An 18,785-nucleotide genomic window follows, 5' to 3' on the forward strand; every position below is an offset into this window, starting at 1 on the left:
TAAACATTTGCTTAACAAGTCACATAAGTTGCATGGACTCACTCTATGCAATAATAGCGTTTAACATGATTTTTGAATTAGTACCTCTCTATACCCAACACATACAGTTATCTGTAATGTCCCTCAGTCGGGCAGTGAATTTCAAACACAGATTAAACCACAAAGATTAGGGAGGTTTTCCAATGCCTCTGAAAGAAGGGAACCTATTGGTAGATGGGTAAAACATTTAAAAAGCAGAGATTGAATATCCCTTTCAGCATGGGGAAGTTATTAATTACACTTTTGATGGTGTATTAATACACCCAGTCTCTACAAAGAGACAGGAAGGAAAATTCTTAATAAATATTTTAATTGGCAACATATACATAACATTTATATTTTATATGTATACCTTTGCCTATTCTCTCTGGTTTCTAACATACAGTAGGCCACCAAATTATTGTCAAAGAAATCAAATCAAATTAAATGTATTTATAAAGCCCTTCTTACATCAGCTGATATATCAAAGTGCTGTACAGAAACCCAGCCTAAAACCCCAAACAGCAAGCAATGCAGGTGAAGAGGCATGGTGGCTAGGAAAAACTCCCTAGAAAGGCCAGAACCTAGGAAGAAACCTAGAGAGGAACCAGGCTATGTGGGGTGGCCATTCCTCTTCTGGCTGTGCCGGGTGGAGATTATAACAGAACATGGCCAAGATGTTCAAATGTTCATAGATGACCAGCAGGGTCAAATAATAATAATCACAGTGGTTGTCGAGAGTGCAACAGGTCAGCACCTCAGGAGTAAATGTCAGTTGGCTTTTCATAGCATCTCTACTACTCCTGCTGTCTCTAGAGAGTTGAAAACAACAGGTCTGGGACATGTAGCACGTCTGGTAAACAGGTCAGGGTTACATAGCCGGAGGCAGAACAGTTAAAACTGGAGCAGCAGCACGGCCAGGTGGACTGGGGACAGCAAGGAGTCATTAGGCCAGGTATGAGGCATGGTCCTAGGGCTCAGGTCCCCTGAGTAAGTAAGTAAGTAAGAAAGAAAGAAAATTAGAGAGAGCATACTTAAATGCACACAGGACACTGGATAAGACAGGAGAAATACTCCAGATATAACAGACTGACCCTAGCCCCCCGACACAAACTACTGCAGCATAAATAATGGAGGCTGAGACGGGAGGGGTTGGGAGACACTGTGGCCCCATCCGACGATACCGTTGGACAGGCCCCCACACCACTTGAGGGAAAGCTTCAACCACCAACTTACCATCCTGAGACAAGGCTGAGTATAGCCCACAAAGATCTTCGCCACGGCACAACCCAAGTGGGGGCGCCAACCCAGACAGGAAGATCACGTCAGTGACTCAACCCACTCAAGTGATGCACCCCTCCTAGGGATGGCATGGAAGAGCACCAGTAAGCCAGTGACTCAGCCCCTGTAATAGGGTTACAGACAGAGAATCCCAGTGAAGAGAGGGGAACCGGCCAGGCAGAGACAGCAAGGGTGGATCGTTGCTCCAGTGCCTTTCCGTTTACCTTCACACTCCTGGGCCAGACTACACTCAATCATAGGACTTACTGAAGAGATGAGTCTTCAATAAAGACTAAGGTTGAGCCCGAGTCTGTGTCTCTCACATGGGTAGGCAGACCATTCCATAAAAAATTGAACTCTATAGGAGAAAGCCCTGCCTCTAGCTGTTTGCTATATAAATTATAGCGTACGTGTAGGTATGTACGGCAGGACCAAATCAGAGAGATAGTTAGGAGCAAACCCATGTAATGCTTTGTAGGTTAGCAGTAAAACCTTGAAATCAGCCCTTGCCTTAACAGGAAGCCAGTGTAGAGAGGCTAGCACGAGTAATATGATCAAATGTTTTGGTTCTAGTCAAGATTCTAGCAGCCATGTTTAGCACTACCTGAAGTTTATTTTGTGCTTTATACGGGTAACCGGAAAGTAGAGCATTGCAGTAGTCTAACCTATAAGTGACAAAAGCATGGATTAGTTCATCTGCATCATTTTTGGACAGAAAGTTTCAGATTTTTGCAATGTTACGTAGATGGAAAAAAGCTGTCCTTGAAACAGTCTTGATATGTTCGCCAAAAGAGAGATCAGGGTTCAGTGTAACGCCGAGGTCCTTCACAGTTTTATTTGAGACGACTGTACAACCTCCAAGATTAATTGTCAGATTCAACAGAAGATCTCTTTGTTTCTTGGGACCTAGAACAAGCATCTATGTTTTGTCCGAGTTTAAAAGTCGAACATTTGCAGCCATCCACTTCCTTATGTCTGTAACACAGGCTTCCAGCGAGGGCAATTTTGGGGCTTCACCATGTTTCATTGAAATGTACAGCTGTGTGTCATCCGCATAGCAGTGAATGTTAACATTATGTTTCCGAATGAAACCACCAAGAGGTAAAATATATAGTGAAAGCAATAGTGGTCCTAAAACGGAACCTTGGGGAACACCGAAATTTACAGTTGGTTTGTCAGAGGACAAACCATCCACAGAGACAAACTGATATCTTTCCGACAGATAAGATCTAAACCAGGCCAGAACTTGTCCGTGTAGACCAATTTGGGTTTCCAAAAGAATGTGGTGATCGATAGTATCAAAAGCAGCACTAAGGTCTACGAGTACGAGGACAGATGCAGAGCCTCAATGCTAATCAATGCTTCAGAACCAAAATGTTGCATGGCTTGATTGTTGTCCAATGACCAGTCATCAGCATTAGTGCTCAAAGGCGGGCAGCATATCCAGATTAGTCTCAAGAGAGCACTTGTTTAATTTTCTCAGGTTTTGCATGGTAAAAACAGAGTAGGCCAGACCTATGTTTATATTATCCATATAAAAGTTATGCATATATACAGTTTAGCAATCTATTAACATACTACGGACGTATCTTTGACAGAACAATAAGGTAAAGCCGCATGGTGTTCAGATAGTCCTAGTTTGGGTGGCCACTGGATATATGTCTGAAGATAGCTGTAACTTCGCACTGCCTTAAATATTGTGTGATGAAAATGTAACTTATTCTCGTGAATTTATTAAGATATTTGTGAGGAAGAAAGGGGCTACCCAGTGGTCAACATGCACTCCTGCAGGAAGCCCGCCAAAGTGATAGCTCGCGGTGCAGACAGACCATGCTTTCCATCAGTCTCCTGCAACCTCTGCTGCATACAGGTAGGGTAAGCAGGGACGTTGCCAGAATTTTGGGGCCCCATGGAGAAAAAAACTACTGACCCCTAACATAGAGATCAGAATGTTTCAGATTAAAATAACATACTGAACAATATGTGTTATTAGATGTACTAATTATGAGCTTCTGCTGCTCCATACTACAATTATGCAGATTCTTGTTTCCGCCTTCATCCTTTGCCAATATTAACACTATTGCAAACATTTCTGGTTCTTAATGTTAACAAAAGCTGTCTGTGTCATGAGATTTTTATGATACATTATTATAAATAACTACACAATTGGTGACTTTTTTTATATGGTATTGTCCATTTGAATGAAAAAAATACCAATTCAGATTAAAGAATTTATTACCAATTCTTATAAACAAGGCTAACCCTCTTCTGCCCTATGCATAATTCCTAAATATATGCCTAAATAACATACCCAAAATAAAAATAAATCCTGAACTACCTGGACTGCAGGCATAAATGTGGTGCCTACAGAGAACATGCATCTGTGAAACGGCAACTGTATTGTCAAGACATTATGTGGGCATTCCTGAGTAAGTTCAACAGGAGATAAACCATAGCAGAATGTGTTTGTTCCCTGTAAACAGGGAGGTTACACTGCACCAAGAGCCCAGCATCAAGCCTTCTTGTGAGGAAACTCATTCATTATGTCTTTAAAGATTTTTTTTTCTAGCCAACTGGTTTTCAATTGAAAGGATGGCAAGGCTGTTCAACCTGTCTTGGCACATTGTAGATCTTAGATAGTTCTTTATAAGTTTCAGCTTAATGAAGGCACGTTCACCTCCAGCAACTGTTACTGGCATTGTCAGTTAGGATCACCACTTTATTTTAATGTGAAATCCCAGAATAATAGTAGAGAGAATTATTTATTTGAGCTTTCATTTCTTTCATCACATTCCCAGTGGGTCAGAAGTTTACATACAGTCAATTAGTATTTGGTAGCATTGCCTTTAAATTGTTTAACTTGGGTCAAACGTTTTGGGTAGCCTTCCACAAGCTTCCCACAATAAGTTGGGTGAATTTTGGCCCATTCCTCCTGACAGAGCTGGTGTAACTGAGTCAGGTTTGTAGGCCTCCTTGCTCGCACATGCTTTTTCAGTTCTGTCCACAAATTTTCTATGGGATTGAGGTCAAGGCTTTGTGATGGCCACTCCAATACCTTGACTTTGTTGTCCTTAAGCCATTTTGCCACAACTTTGGAAGTATGCTTGGGGTCATTGTCCAGTTGGAATACCCATTTGCAACCAAGCTTTAACTTCCTGACTGATGTCTTGAGATGTTGCTTCAATATATCCACATCCACAATATATACATTTTCTTCCTCATGATGCCATCTATTTTGTGAAGTGCACCAGTCCCTCCTGCAGCAAAGCATCACCACAACATGATGCTGCCACCCCTGCGCTTCACGGTTGGGATGGTGTTCTTCGGCTTGCAAGCCTCGCCCTTTTCTCTCCAAACATAACAATGGTCATTATGGCCAAACAGTTCTATTTTTGTTTCAACAGACCAGAGGTAATTTCCCCAAAAAGTACAATCTTTGTCCCCATGTGTAGTTGAAAACCGTAGTCTGGCTTTTTTTAATGGTGGTTTTGGAGCAGTGGCTTCTTCATAGCTGAACGGCCTTTCAGGTTATGTCGATATAGGACTTGTTTTACTGTGGATATAGATACTTTGTACCTGTTTCCTCCAGCATCTTCACAAGGTCCTTTGCTGTTGTTCTGGGATTGATTTGCACTTTTCACACCAAAGTACGTTCATCTCTAGGAGACAGAACGCGTCTCCTTCCTGAGCGGTATGACGGACGCAGTTTATACTCGCATACTATTGTTTGTACAGATGAATGTGGTACCTTCAGGCATTTGGAAATTGCTCCCAAGGATGAACCAGACTTGTGGGAGTTGACCATTTTTTTCTGAGGTCTTGGCTGATTTCTTTTGATTTTCCCATGATGTCAAGCAAAGAGGCACTGAGTTTGAAGGTAGGCCTTGAAATACATTCACAAGTACACCTCCAATTGACTCAAACGATGTCAATTAGTCTATCAGAAGCTTCTAAAGCCATGAAATCATTTTCTGGAATTTTGCAAGCTGTTTAAAGGCATAGTCAACTGAGTATACATAAACTTCTAACCCACTGGAATTGTGATACAGTGAATTATAAGTTAAATAATCTGTCTGTAAACAGTTGTTGGAAAAATTACTTGTCATGCCCAAAGTAGATGTCCTAACTGACTTGCCAAAACTATAGTTTGTTAACAAGAAATTTGTGGAGTAGTTGAAAAACTAGTTTTAATGACTCTAACCTAAGTGTATGTAAACTTCCGACTTCAACTGTATCTCACCAATAATACATTTTGCTCAGTATGGGAGATGTCTGGAGTTGCATCACATATAACTGAGTAATAGATTGCATCTTCTCTTTCATAAAGTATTGTTTTCAAAACCCTTTGACCACATATTCCTATGAACTCGTTTTGGCTCTCAGGGCTGAGGTAATGAGTCAGTCGTGCTCTTTTCTTTTTGCCTCTGACTTTCTGTAAGTGCTCACGTAATAGCGGGTCATAATTTGACAACAGTTCCAGTAAGCCTAGGTAATGTCCATTATGCACATCATCAAGACTGAGTGATTTCCCCCAGAAGGGCAGATTCCTAGATGCTAAGTACAGTGTCACATCCAAAATCCTTTCTACAAGTGCTCTGTTTTTATACATTTCTGGCTGGATTTGTTTCTGCAGCTGACTGTCTATACCTGTAGCTGTTGTTACGGTATGCTGAAGATTTTTCCATGCATGATTTTATACAGTTCAGTTTTTTTCTGGGGGGGGGGGGGGGGTGTACAAAAGGGATGGTTGGGTAGAGATGCCTGATCTGATTATGTTTATACGTTTTAATTTTCATCATAGATTATTTTTTGTCTAACATTTTTAACCAGGCTAGGGCCCCATGAATCATTCATGCTGGAAGCCACTATAGAATTGAAAGGATCACCACACACTTTCCTTCTTTCTCACTTTTTCAATACAGTGGATAAAAAGGGGTATGCCAGGTGTACTCTGCCTGAAAGAGATCAATTATTATATTTCTACTTTAAGATCTTTTTTTCACAAATGCAATATTTAGATGTGTGTGGTCACACGCGTTCTATTATAAAGGCTGCCATGGCTAACTACAATATTAGTGTATGGTTTTTTCCTTAAGACGTGAGTGTCATTTGCAGTAAAGTCTAGGCAACACATAACATTGGATTGCTTTCTTTACATTTTTTTGCTGTGAGTTAGGTTCACATTAACCACTTTTTATTTTACACACAGACTGATCATGAAAATTCATTGTTGTTAAATTAGTTAAAACCTGCATTTCCCCCTTGCAGGGATTTTTTTTAGCATGTTTCAGTGCAAAAAAAAACTGTTTTTTGGGCCCTCACCAGTTTGCATCCCTGAGCGAGTGAGGATTGCCATAAATATATATGCAGCTCCAAATATATGGGGAGAGAGAGAGAGGGATGTTTATTTCATTTAAGGTACAGTTGAAGTCGGAAGTTTACATACACTTAGGTTGGAGTCGTTAAAACTCGTTTTTCAACCACACTACCCAAATTCCTTGTTAACATACAAATGTGATCATTCATCCTGATGATAATGTTGTCTATTGACCTCTGGTACCTTAGCATTAGGTTCCCAAAGTGGTGTTTGCCTGCAAAAGTTAGATCATTGTGTTGTTGAAAATAAATTATGCAGCTATTGATGTATAGCCTACCTGCCACTTATGAAACATGGTAAAATTAGTTATGTTTATTTTGAAAATAAACACTGTCAAGCCTTCAACTGACAGAGCCATTGCAATTTTGAATCTTCTTCAGATGATATCCATATGGCTGACTCCAATAATTTTCCTCGTGGATAATGGCATTTCATTTGATTTTATATTCATAACATTGATTTAAAATATTTTTCACCTGGCGAGCCAGCTCCTACTTTACCTTGCTACCACAATGTGCACTGTGACTGACAAAGGTAAGCATTGTTGTGGATACTAAAGTTCTGAGTGTATATGTCATATGTGTTAGATATAATTTAATTGCCAAAGCTAGTCAATGTTAAATGATGCTTGTAAAGCAATATGCTGCCTGTTACTAGCTAGCTAGCGTTCTAGGTTTTTTATTTGTCTTTTATTATTATTTTTAATGCAAAGCAAAGCTGTCGTCAAGGCAAAGGGTGGCTACTTTGAAAAATCTCAAATATAAAATATATTTTGATTTGTGTAACACGTTTTTGGTTACTACAGGATTCCATATGTGTTATTTAATAGTTTTTATGTCTTCACTATTATTCTACAATGTAGAAAATAGTTTTAAAAAATAAAGAAAAACCCTAGAATGTGTAGGCGTGTCCAAACTTTTGATGGGTACTGTGTATAAATATATTTTTTGTCTATATATATATATATATATATATATATATATACACACACAAATATATGGGGGATTGGAAATGATGCAGACAATTACATTGATGGAATCTACTACAAAAAAAAATCTTGTTTACCGACTCTGTCTCTGGAATGTCATAGCAAAGAGGTGTGAATACTTATGTAAATAAGATACAGTCATTATGGGATATTGTGTGTAGATGAGTGAGAAACTAAATCAATTTAATAATTTCAAAAAAACATTACCCTTTTTCAAATGCAATTTTCTTGTGTCTGCTTATTTTTGTCAATTACAAACTATGTAACTTGGTGCAGTTGCTATGCTGAGAAAACATCAAGCCAATAATTACATTGGCATGTAGAAATTATGTCATCTAGTGCAGGACTCCAATATTAGCAGGCAGAACTTAGGCAATATTTAGACTGTCCAGTTTGAAGAGCTAAGACAGAAAGGCTATATAAGGAATGGGACATATATAGAGCTGTCAGATGTGGGCGTTAACAAGCAAGAACTGAGATGAGAAGATAATAATGAAGAAAGATCAAGGAAAGCTATTTTCATATAGAGGGAGGGGACTCTATATGTTATGCAAAGACAGAATCCTATAAAGGCAGGACTCGATAATATGAGAATTTAGTATTTTCATGGAGGGGCTCGGCTTGGTTACATATGTAATGGAGTCTTTCCATGGAAGGGCTCGGCTTTGTTTCATTGAAATTAAAGTATATTTTGAATTCACAGGTTCTAGGAAAAGTGGTATATTTCTGAGTCAATATTCCACAACACTACCTCTCTCAAAGAGTGCAGTGTATAAAGTCAACATCTGCTGTCTCAGCCACTGCCTGTCACCAAGGGAGTACCCTAAGGCTCAATTCTAGGTGCCACGCCCTTCTCAATTTACATTAACAACATTGCTCAAGCAGTAGGAAGCTCTCTCATCCGTTTATATGCAGATGATACAGTCTTATACTCTCTACCCTTAACCTTGTTCTGAACACCTCCAAAACAAAGGTCATGTGGTTTGGTAAGAACAATGCCCCTCTCCCCACCGGTGTGATTACTACCTCTGAGGGTTTAGAACTTGAGGTAGTCACCTCATACAAGTACTTGGGAGTATGGCTAGATGGTACACTGTCCTTCTCTCAGCATATATCAAAGCTGCAGGCTAAGGTTAAATCTAGACTTAGTTTCCTCTATCGTAATTGCTCCTCTTTCACCCCAGCTGCCAAAATAACCCTGATTCAGATGACCATCCTATCCATGCTAGACTTCGGAGACGTAATTTATAGATTGGCAGGTACAGTAAGGGTGCTTGAACGGCTAGATGTTCTTTACCATTTTGCCATCAGATTTGCCACCAATGCTCCTTATTGGACACATCACTGTACTCTATACTACTCTGTAAACTGTTCATCTCTGTATACCCATTGCAAGACCTACTGGTTGATGCTATTTTATAAAACCCTCTTAGGCCTCACTCCCCCCTATCTGAGATACCTACAGCAGCCCTCATCCTCCACATACAACACCCGTTCTGCCAGTCACATTCTATTAAAGGTCCCCAAAGCACACACATCCCTGGGTCGCTTCTCTTTTCAGTTCGCTGCAGCTAGCGACTGGAATGAGCTGCAACAAACACTCAAACTGGACCGTTTTATCTCCATCTCTTCATTCAAAGACTCAATCATGGACACTCTTACTGAGAGTTGTGGCTGCTTTGTGTGTATTGTTGTCTCTAACTTCTTGCCCTTTGTGCTGTTGTCTGTGCCCATTAATGTTTGTACCATGTTTTGTGCTGCTATTATGTTGTGCTGCTGCCATGTTCTGTTGCTACCATGTTGTGTTTTCATGTGTTGCTGCCATGCTATGTTGTTGTCTTATGTCTCTCTTTATGTAGTGTGTGGAGTCTCTCTTGTCGTGATGTGTGTTGTGTACTATATTTATTTTTAATCCCATTCCCATCACCGCAGGCCTTTTGATTGGTGTCATTGTAAATAAGAATTTGTTCTTAACTGACTTGCCTAGTTAAATAAAGGTTCAATAAAAATAATAATAAACACGGAGGTATTTATTAAGGAGTATTTGAGGATTTGGCTATACTGACAAATCTATGGATATCATATTTGCATCTTTCATACAGGTAGGCCCGCCTAAGAAATGGGCACCAATAAAGCCTTCTTGTAGTTGGTGAAATCGAATCAAAATGAAGACAATTGTTGAAATGAATTACTTTCAGCACCAATGGTTGTCCACTTCTTTTTCATGATGCCTTAGCCATTCCAAAGCTGTCTGCCTGTGTCATTTTAGTTTACTTTCTCCTCCACTCTCTCCTGGTTAATAAGTTAATGATTTAAAAGTGTCTTTCTCATGACAATGTAATACATTTGATATCCATGCTATTGTATAGGCTACAGAAAAACCACATAGGCTACTACTCTTTCAACCGTAGGCTACATCATTTATGTTCAATTCATTTGATGGGGCGTTGGTGGAGAGGCGTGCTGGGCATTGACAAGCTAAATAATATCTTGCACCCCTGCCTTTGGCAAAGTGGGCACTGCTTATCATGGGGCGGCATCAGCGCTCACCTAAATAGGCCGCATGCCACTGGTTGAGAGAAGTTATCACTGTTTTGGGGCGGAATAATGTGAGGTGTTATGTGTTGTTGGAGTTGCGTCTTGGTCAGTTTAGCACTGAAAATGCGGCCTTTAAACTGCCGCTCTAGGCGGCTGCCTAATGAGCGGGCCGGTGTTGTGCCGAAAATCTCCCAATGACAGAATCCCCCCCACCCCACACTCAATAATTCTTTGCTGCGACTTGCTTGCTAGTTGAAATTTCTGCTCTTCACCCCGTTGTCAGTTTAGCCTACATTTCACTGATCTTAGTAGCAGAAAGCATTTTTTACTTGTGTCCTTCAAGACATCAATGATCATGTCAGGCTGCGTTTCATTTTTTAAAATTTTTATGGCGGTTTACTCGCGGGGGAGGCACTAGTAATGTCTGCAATTTTCAGTTTGGCTATTTGTTTCAAGTGTATTATTCTATGAATAAATCTCTTTGCCAAAATTCGTCATCTCTCCCATGTTTTATTCGACTAGTAGTTGTTCTGAAATGTTTATTGCTTGCCTACATTTTACTCCTTCCTCTATGTTTAACATAGATCAATTATTAATTTCCGCTGCCTATCCTGATGTGGATTTGTTCTATAGAAAGTATATGACTCTGATGTGTGCCACGGAAAGTATTTGACTCTAGTGACAAAATTAAGGAAATTAGAAGGGGGGGGGGCTACACTTAGCTATGTGTGTGGAAAAAATGTAATCACGGGTAAGACATTTAACTCGTTTTTGGATAGTCCGTTTGTAACTCCACACATTACTTGTAGTGTGTTGTTGGTCTTGGCTAGTTTAACGTTAAGGTTGCTAGCACTCCCGTAAGTATTTGACTCTAGTGACAAAATTAAGGAAATTAGAAGGGGGGGGGGCTACACTTAGCTATGTGTGTGGAAAAAATGTAATCACGGGTAAGACATTTAACTCGTTTTTGGATAGTCCGTTTGTAACTCCACACATTACTTGTAGTGTGTTGTTGGTCTTGGCTAGTTTAACGTTAAGGTTGCTAGCACTCCCGTGGCTAACTTTAGCGCCTTCATGAAAAGGGGCTTGAGTGAAGAACAATATTACGTTTTTTAAAATAGTGAGAATGCTTGGGAGCTGGCAATGTAATCTTTAGACATGTTGTAGTTTTCTTAAATTTTGTTTTGTAATGGACTAAAACAAGCAGACAACAAAATTCCGTGTGAAAAATGTCAAGTTTTTGCTGTGAGACATTTAGGTAACCAAGGTTACCTTCTCACCTCACATTGTATATAGACTTGTTTATACTGCATTATTGACTGTATGTTTGTTTTTACTCCATGTGTAACTCTGTGTCGTTTTATCTGTCGAACTGCTTTGCTTTATCTTGGCCAGGTCGCAATTGTAAATGAGAACTTGTTCTCAACTTGCCTACCTGGTTAAATAAAGGTAAAATAAAATAAATAAAATAAAAAGGTAACCACAGGTTGTTTTCACCATAGCCGGGCGGTGCCCACAACGTTCTATTTAAAACCGACTGGCACTATACCAGAGAAGAAGAAGTAAACGGAAGTGAACAGTGACCATGAACAATTTACACGTTAGAGGTTTTATTCTTGTTATGAATACGTTTATTAACATCATGGAACCCAAAATATCACTAATTTAACTGCACAACATCACATACGTACCCCATCTAGTGTTTAATTTGCGTTGACAGGACTTGGTTGATGGATGCTATCTATGTAACGCTAACTAGTTGCCAAGTAACGTTACGCTAGCTAACAATGGCTAACTGTATGGTTTTTCACACACAAATAGCATCCATCATGGAGGTGCTAGCGAACGCAGCCGTGGCAGACATCTGTAAACTCGTAGATGACGACTATGCAGTGTTTCGTTTAGAAATGACTCAAAGCCAGAAAGAAAACAGGTCATTGCAAAGGAAACTACAACTACTGGAACTGAAGGTGGCACGAGAGCGCGCCGTTGCTAGTCCCAGTAGTGTCAAGATCCTTGACCAACACAGAAGAATGGCAAGAGGTACATTTTGCAGACGGCCGAAGTTGAGCAGCCTGTCGCGGTTCATATAGCTCAGTGACTGTCGCTGTTAATATATAGCTCATTGACTGTCGCAGTTCATAAATAGCTCATTGACTGTCGCTGGTCATATATAGCTCATTGACTGTTGCAGTTCATAAATAGCTCAGTGACTGTCGCCCCATTCTGCTCTGTGTTCAGATGTATTATCCAGAATTGGGTCTTGGTCAGTTGTTGGATGGTGTGAAATAATTCCCCTGATTAGTAAGCTATCTTGTGCAAAGACATAATATCATATTCGAAACAGATTCTTGATTTACTGCGTTTTCTATTTACTCAATGAAAACAATGTTATGCATGGAATATAATACACTGATCAATAAATATTATATCAATAAGGGATACCTTACATCCTTGCCAATTCTAGACGACAGTGTCAATAGTGTACAATATACTGTTGACCATTGACGGTACATAAACCTCTTCTTTTCCCCCAATCATTCTCTCAGGTGAAGGACATCTCACTGGAGGCCACAAGAGCTTTGTGAAGTCAGCGGGACACAATACATGCAGAGATGACCAACCAATCACTGTTGATGAGGGGAGTGGAACCTCAACCCAGAACGTTATCGTGATAGAGGTTAGTGTAATAGTGTTACATTAAATTACAGTGCATCATATGTGACCAGTTTATTCCAGAAAGGCTCCCCTCATCTATTCACTTGCTTACATGTACATCCTCATTTATCTTCCATAGGGGAGCTTGTGAGACTTCCTTACGACATTGTTATCCAACTTAACTCATGTACCGTTTTTAACTTCCATTCTTCTGGTGTCAGTCTACAGAGGCTGAAGGTCCTGGGATCAAGCAGGAGAGGTCTGAAGGAAAGCAGGACCCATGGCACAGTAAAGACATCCAGAATGGAGTGGCTGGAGTGCCCCCTGTAGCCACAGAAAACCCCACCACTACGCAGCCCAGGACCCGACACAGCATCACGGAGGTCAGTGGAATGCCGAGCGACGTCCTCAAGTCAGAGACAGAAACCGAGACTTTAACTGTAACACAAATACAATTACACAGAGGATCTGACCACAGATCAGACCCAGAGAGACTGGGCCTGGGGAGACTGGGCTGTCCTCCTGACTCAGAGTATTTACCTGTATTTCACCAGAGCCAGAGGACTGTTCATTCCCATGGTGATGGTGACTCGTTAGACACTGGAGGTGATGGTCCGTCTTGTTCTTACGCTACAGAGATGGACCCTAGCAACATGCCCTTGGATTTAGAGAGACAGACTAATCTGTCTAGAGGGGACTGGAACCGGTACAGTAGTCGTGTATACTCTGAAGGGTGCCTAGATGAGAAAGGGGAGGTTATAGTGGTAGATGAAGTGACTGTGAAAGTGGAGGGCGACGTTCCTCCCACATGGAATGCAGATAGTCACCTTGGAGATGGACTCACACAGGACAGAGATTTCTTAGATTACAGGGAAAGCTTAGAGACAAGTGCAAATGTCGCTACCCACTCCCCTTTACATACGTTCAGGGATTGCAACCCAGTGTCCAGATCGATAGGGCCTACTGATCCACACCGCCTCGTCCTTTTCGATAAGGGATTGAACTCAAATTACAGAGCTAGAGACCAGGCTCGGGGTGGGGGAGCAACATTAGGCAAAAGTAAAGAGAAACGTTTCCTCTGCATGTTCTGTAACAAAGGCTTCAGCTGCCCCCAGAAGGTGGAGATTCACCAGCGGGTCCACACAGGGGTGAAACCCTTCAGCTGTACCCAGTGCCCCATGGCCTTCGCTCAAGCTGGTGACCTGAAGAGGCACCAGAGGGTCCACACAGGGGAGAAACCCTTCAGCTGTACCCAGTGTCACATGGCCTTTGCTCAGGCTGGTCACCTGAAGAGACACCAGAGGGTCCACACAGGGGAGAAATAATACAGCTGACCCCGTTGTCAGAAGAGATTCTTACGCCAGCTGAAGATGCACCTGAAGGTCCACACGGGAGAAAGGCCATTCGCCTGTACTCACTGCGGGGAGAGGTTCTCCGAGAGGAGCTACCTCAGGATACACCAGCAGAAAAAACATTCCACTCTATAACATAGAAAGCAACCATTCCACTCAATAGCTTCTGACGGTTGTATCAAACCCTGCATTAAAGACAAAGATGAACTGTCATTGTTGTCGTCACGAAAAATATCCACAGACGCATTTGGTATTACGAGAGTTACAGATTTCAGTGTAGAATATTGCATCCAGACATTGTGTGATATATAAGGCATATATAGGGCTGGGAGTTTCAAATTCATGTTTTAACGCAATGTTTAAATGCATGTATCGCAAAAATTTTGTTTTTATTTTTAGATATTTTTTGCGTTCTACAGTGCCTTCAGAAAGTATTCATACCCATTAACTTATTCCATATTTTGTTACAGCCTGAATTAAAATAATACATTTCGACTATCTACACAACACCCCATAATGAAAAAGTGAAAACATGTTTTTATACATTTTTGCAAATACAGATATCAAATTTACAACATTTATTGTTAAGCACAGGTTGAATACTTATTGACTCAAGACATTTCAGCTATTTATTTTTAATACATTTGTAAAAATTTCTAAAAACAATTTCACTTTGACATTATGGGGTACTGTGTGTAGACCAGTGACACACAGTCTTAACGTTCAGGCTGTAACACAACAAAATGTGGAAAAAGTCAAGCGGTGTGAATACTTTCTGAAGGCACTGTCTTTTTGGTCTCATGTCCTTCGCTCCTTCTGGCTGTGTGCACTGTGCACCTTCCCACTCCTACACAGACACCAAGCCCCTCCGATGCCACTCACAACAACGATGTTAGATAACTTAACCTTTCTGACTATACCCATTTTTTTTTCTCAAAATTGTAGACAGAGCAGATCCTACTAAAACGAGAGTATCAATGAACATGATTGTGGAAAATTCAGTTCTGTCGTGTGCTCGGCATTGTGTTACCATGTACCGCTAGCAGTATTTTAGCCACAGTGTGTTTTATAAATGTGCAATGAGCATTAAAAAAGGAATTGGCAATTTGTTCTCATTCTGAGAAATAAGCATATTCTTATGCAGGTAACCCACTTGATTTGAACATCTACTCAAAGTGAACAGGCTGTTGTTCAAACAGTTGGAGATGGACAGGAGGGTGCCATCACAACAGTTCAACCTTGGTAGCAAGCAAATAGATCCAAGTTAACCAATAAACATGGATTTGAAGATGGCTAGACTTTAAATCTAAATATTAGCTGGCTACTCACTAGCACGTGGGCTTGTGCTTGAGAGATTGTTTATGAGACCTGTGTTCATTTTCTATAATGCCTGCTACAAGAGGCTAGTCATTATTAGTGAATGTGGATAGTTCTGGTAAAAGGTTATCAAAAATGGCATTTTCATGGACTTGAAAGCTAGATCAGTGATTATTGCAACAACAAAAAAAGCAGTTTAAACTATTTTGATAAAATAATTACATTATTAGTGGGTCTTATGGTTGTGGAAGGCATGTAATTTAGCCTACAGTAGGTATAATTTTACAAGCCCTGATTTATTTATGACTGTTTGAAATTAATTGTATTAAACTTTAATTGTGCAACAAAGATTATTTAAAGAGAACTTGAACCAAAGGTTTGAAAGATTCGAGCTGATTTTTAAGCCATATTGCCCAGCCCTAGGCATATATAAGCCTAAAAGGTATGTTATGTAATTGTGTTTGTACTGTGTGTTCACAAATGCCTATTTCATTACTTCCATTCAACTACTTAATTTCTTTCCCAAGAATGGAGTTTATCATGCAGATTTCTAGTTGAGACGTGTGTATGTGTGGTTTTCATATGGTGTATTTAAAACTTGTGTGTTTTAATAAACACAAAATGGGACTTTTCATGCAGACTTTCATTGAGATTCTCTTTAGTATAAATCACATCTGATCTCACCCTATTCTGCATACACTGACAGCGCTTTATAACCATTATACACTTACTAAATATACCTACACACTAACAAACACCTACTATACACGTCAAAATAGTTTAGGCAGGTTTGTCTGTTGGCTACTTTTGACTTATAGCTGACTTGTTTTTACCCACAACATATGTATGTCCACCATGATGGTTTTAACAATAATTAAGTAATTCTGTAACTACAGTATAGGACTCAAATGTAGAGGGGAACACTCCATGTTGAAAGTGTGTTTTATCTGTGTGTGCATAACTGAGGGAGTGTATGTCTGTGTAGTAATCTGTATCACCTGTCTCTTCCAGGAGGAGGAGGGTCCAGAGGTGCTGCTGGTGAAGGAGGAGGGGTGTGAGGAGAGTGGGGAACCCTGAGGGGACCATGGTCATGGAGGACAACCAGACTTCACCTCCTCCTGAACCCACAGAGGAACCAGCTGAGCAGCACAGGACCACACACAGTCTCAATGAGGTGAGCCCTCTGTAAACTTCTGTCTGCATGTTTATGTCATGGCTCGTATCCACAAAGCCCCTCAGAGCAGGATAGCTAGGATCAGTTTAGCCTTTTAGATTATAATGAATAAAGCTATGTAGACAGAGTGGCACCAGAACATCCAATTGTAATATATTTTGTAGTTGGTTCAAGTTTCATTAAAACAAAAAGTGGATTTACCTAGTTCGAGGGAGACCAAAGGAACCTCAAGAGTTACTCAAACCCATTCACAGGGTTGGTTATCTCATTTTTTTATACTATAACAACAAAGTTAGTTAAGTTGGAAGTTTGTGTAGTTGAGCTTTGTAAACAAAAATGAGTAATGAAGTGATCCATGAGACTTTAATGAGGACCAGCCAATTTGAAGTTTCATTAAAACAAAAAGTGGATTTACCTAGTTCGAGGGAGACCAAAGGAACCTCAAGAGTTACTCAAACCCATTCACAGGGTTGGTTATCTCATTTTTTTATACTATAACAACAAAGTTAGTTAAGTTGGAAGTTTGTGTAGTTGAGCTTTGTAAACAAAAATGAGTAATGAAGTGATCCATGAGACTTTAATGAGGACCAGCCAATTTGATACAGGATGCAGAGGTGTATATTAAAACTGTCACCTGTGATAAAACGAATGGAGCTATAGTAGACAGCATCTGAAGGTTTAAAACTAGTGGCTGCTGCAATCTTGTAAATGGTGGCACCAAAGTCAAGAACTGTCAGGAAAGTTGACTGTGCAATCTGCTTTCTGCTATTTAGGGAAAGATCTATTTCTAAAAAAGAATCCAACTTTCAATCTTATCTTTTTAACTAGCTCATCTATAACTTTCTTTATACGTTCAATCTCTGTCAATCAAAATGCCCAGATATTTATAGGCGGGAACCCAATGAAATGTAGTCCATCTGAAAAATTGTGAGAATTAGAGAACATGTATTTAGTCTTGCCCACAATTAATTACACATTTTAAATCAACCAGGTCTCTGTAGGCATCAAGGTCAGATTGCAGCTCTAACAGCCTGGTCAACAGTTGTGGCAATGGCACACCCCTGAGTGCTTGCAGAGTGACGTCATCAGTGCGCAATTCATGCGGAACGAGAGCGCGCTAATTTTTCTTTTTTAAATTTTGTGCTTAAATTTTCCTTTTGACTTTTTTTACTAGCCTACCTCTTTAATTTGGATCCTGCGACGTGCTGGGGGCCGCTACTATCTGTCCCGGGACACTGCCAAACCCTCAAGTCTGAAGAGCTGCTGCTTGGCGACGCAGATAACCTAGCTGCTAGCTATCAAGCTAGCCAGGTTTCTTTGACAGGAACACAGCCTGCAACGCAGTTATCCCCTGTGGCTGGGACCTCGGATAGTCCTGGACTTGTGGCTGTTTAAATCTCTGCTGTTTCCATCGGCCATGCGAGCTGTGCTGGCTGGAATTGCGTGGAGTAAGTTACCAGCGTTAGCCTACGTTGCTACTATTATGTCGCCCAAAGTCAAAGACGGTTGTAAACAGTGTAAATCAACAAAAATGTCTACACGCAATTGTTACAGCAACAGAAAAATGGCTTCAAGAGATTTGTCCTAATACTGGTGGACTCCACTAACAGAAGAATGAGCGATCTGACCAGGGAGAGGTGAATGTCATGGAAGAGATTCTCAGCAAGATGATAAAACTGTAAGTCCACTCGAGATGACATCAAAAGTGTTTGTGAATCACTATTACAGACGACTGGGAAACCGACTATCTAGAGGGACAATCCAGGAGGAATAACATTGTTGTGGCTGGCATAGAGTGTACACAAAGTGAGAAAATTATCACTGAAAATCTGCAGATGGATCAAAAGAAGATTGATGTGGAGCCACGCCCACAGTTCTGGAAAACCTGTAACCAGCCTAGGTAACAGACCCAGGCTGATAGTGTTCCTAAGGTTCAAGGACATGATGGCTGTTCTGAAGAGAGCCAAGAACTTGAGAGGAACCAACATCTTCCTCAACGAGGACTGTGCGCCAGAGGCAGAAATAGCTTATCCCAGCTATGAAATATGCAACGAGAAGCTCATTGTCCACCCTCCGTCACAA

General features: G+C 40.5%; 2 protein-coding genes across 2 annotated transcripts in view; both read left to right on the forward strand.

The window, feature by feature from the left end:
* Positions 1-11,755: 11,755 nt before the first annotated feature.
* The window catches only part of LOC116376553 (zinc finger and SCAN domain-containing protein 22-like), a 34,511-nt gene continuing 27,481 nt past the window's right edge, over positions 11,756-18,785 (forward strand). Inside the window, exons 1-3 of the mRNA XM_031837825.1 lie at positions 11,756-12,245; positions 12,752-12,882; positions 13,082-13,243. Coding sequence (XP_031693685.1) covers positions 11,990-12,245; positions 12,752-12,882; positions 13,082-13,243 — 549 coding nt within the window. The 5' untranslated portion in view covers positions 11,756-11,989. The remainder of the gene's footprint in view (positions 12,246-12,751; positions 12,883-13,081; positions 13,244-18,785) is intronic.
* Positions 13,250-16,161, forward strand: LOC109901228 (zinc finger protein 502-like). Its single transcript, XM_020497283.2, has one exon. It carries the CDS (start codon positions 13,253-13,255, stop codon positions 14,183-14,185), a length of 933 nt encoding a protein of 310 aa, XP_020352872.2. The 5' UTR covers positions 13,250-13,252; the 3' UTR covers positions 14,186-16,161.

The sequence above is a fragment of the Oncorhynchus kisutch genome, linkage group LG12 (genome assembly GCF_002021735.2).
Source record: "Oncorhynchus kisutch isolate 150728-3 linkage group LG12, Okis_V2, whole genome shotgun sequence".
Taxonomy (NCBI): Eukaryota; Metazoa; Chordata; class Actinopteri; order Salmoniformes; family Salmonidae; genus Oncorhynchus; species Oncorhynchus kisutch.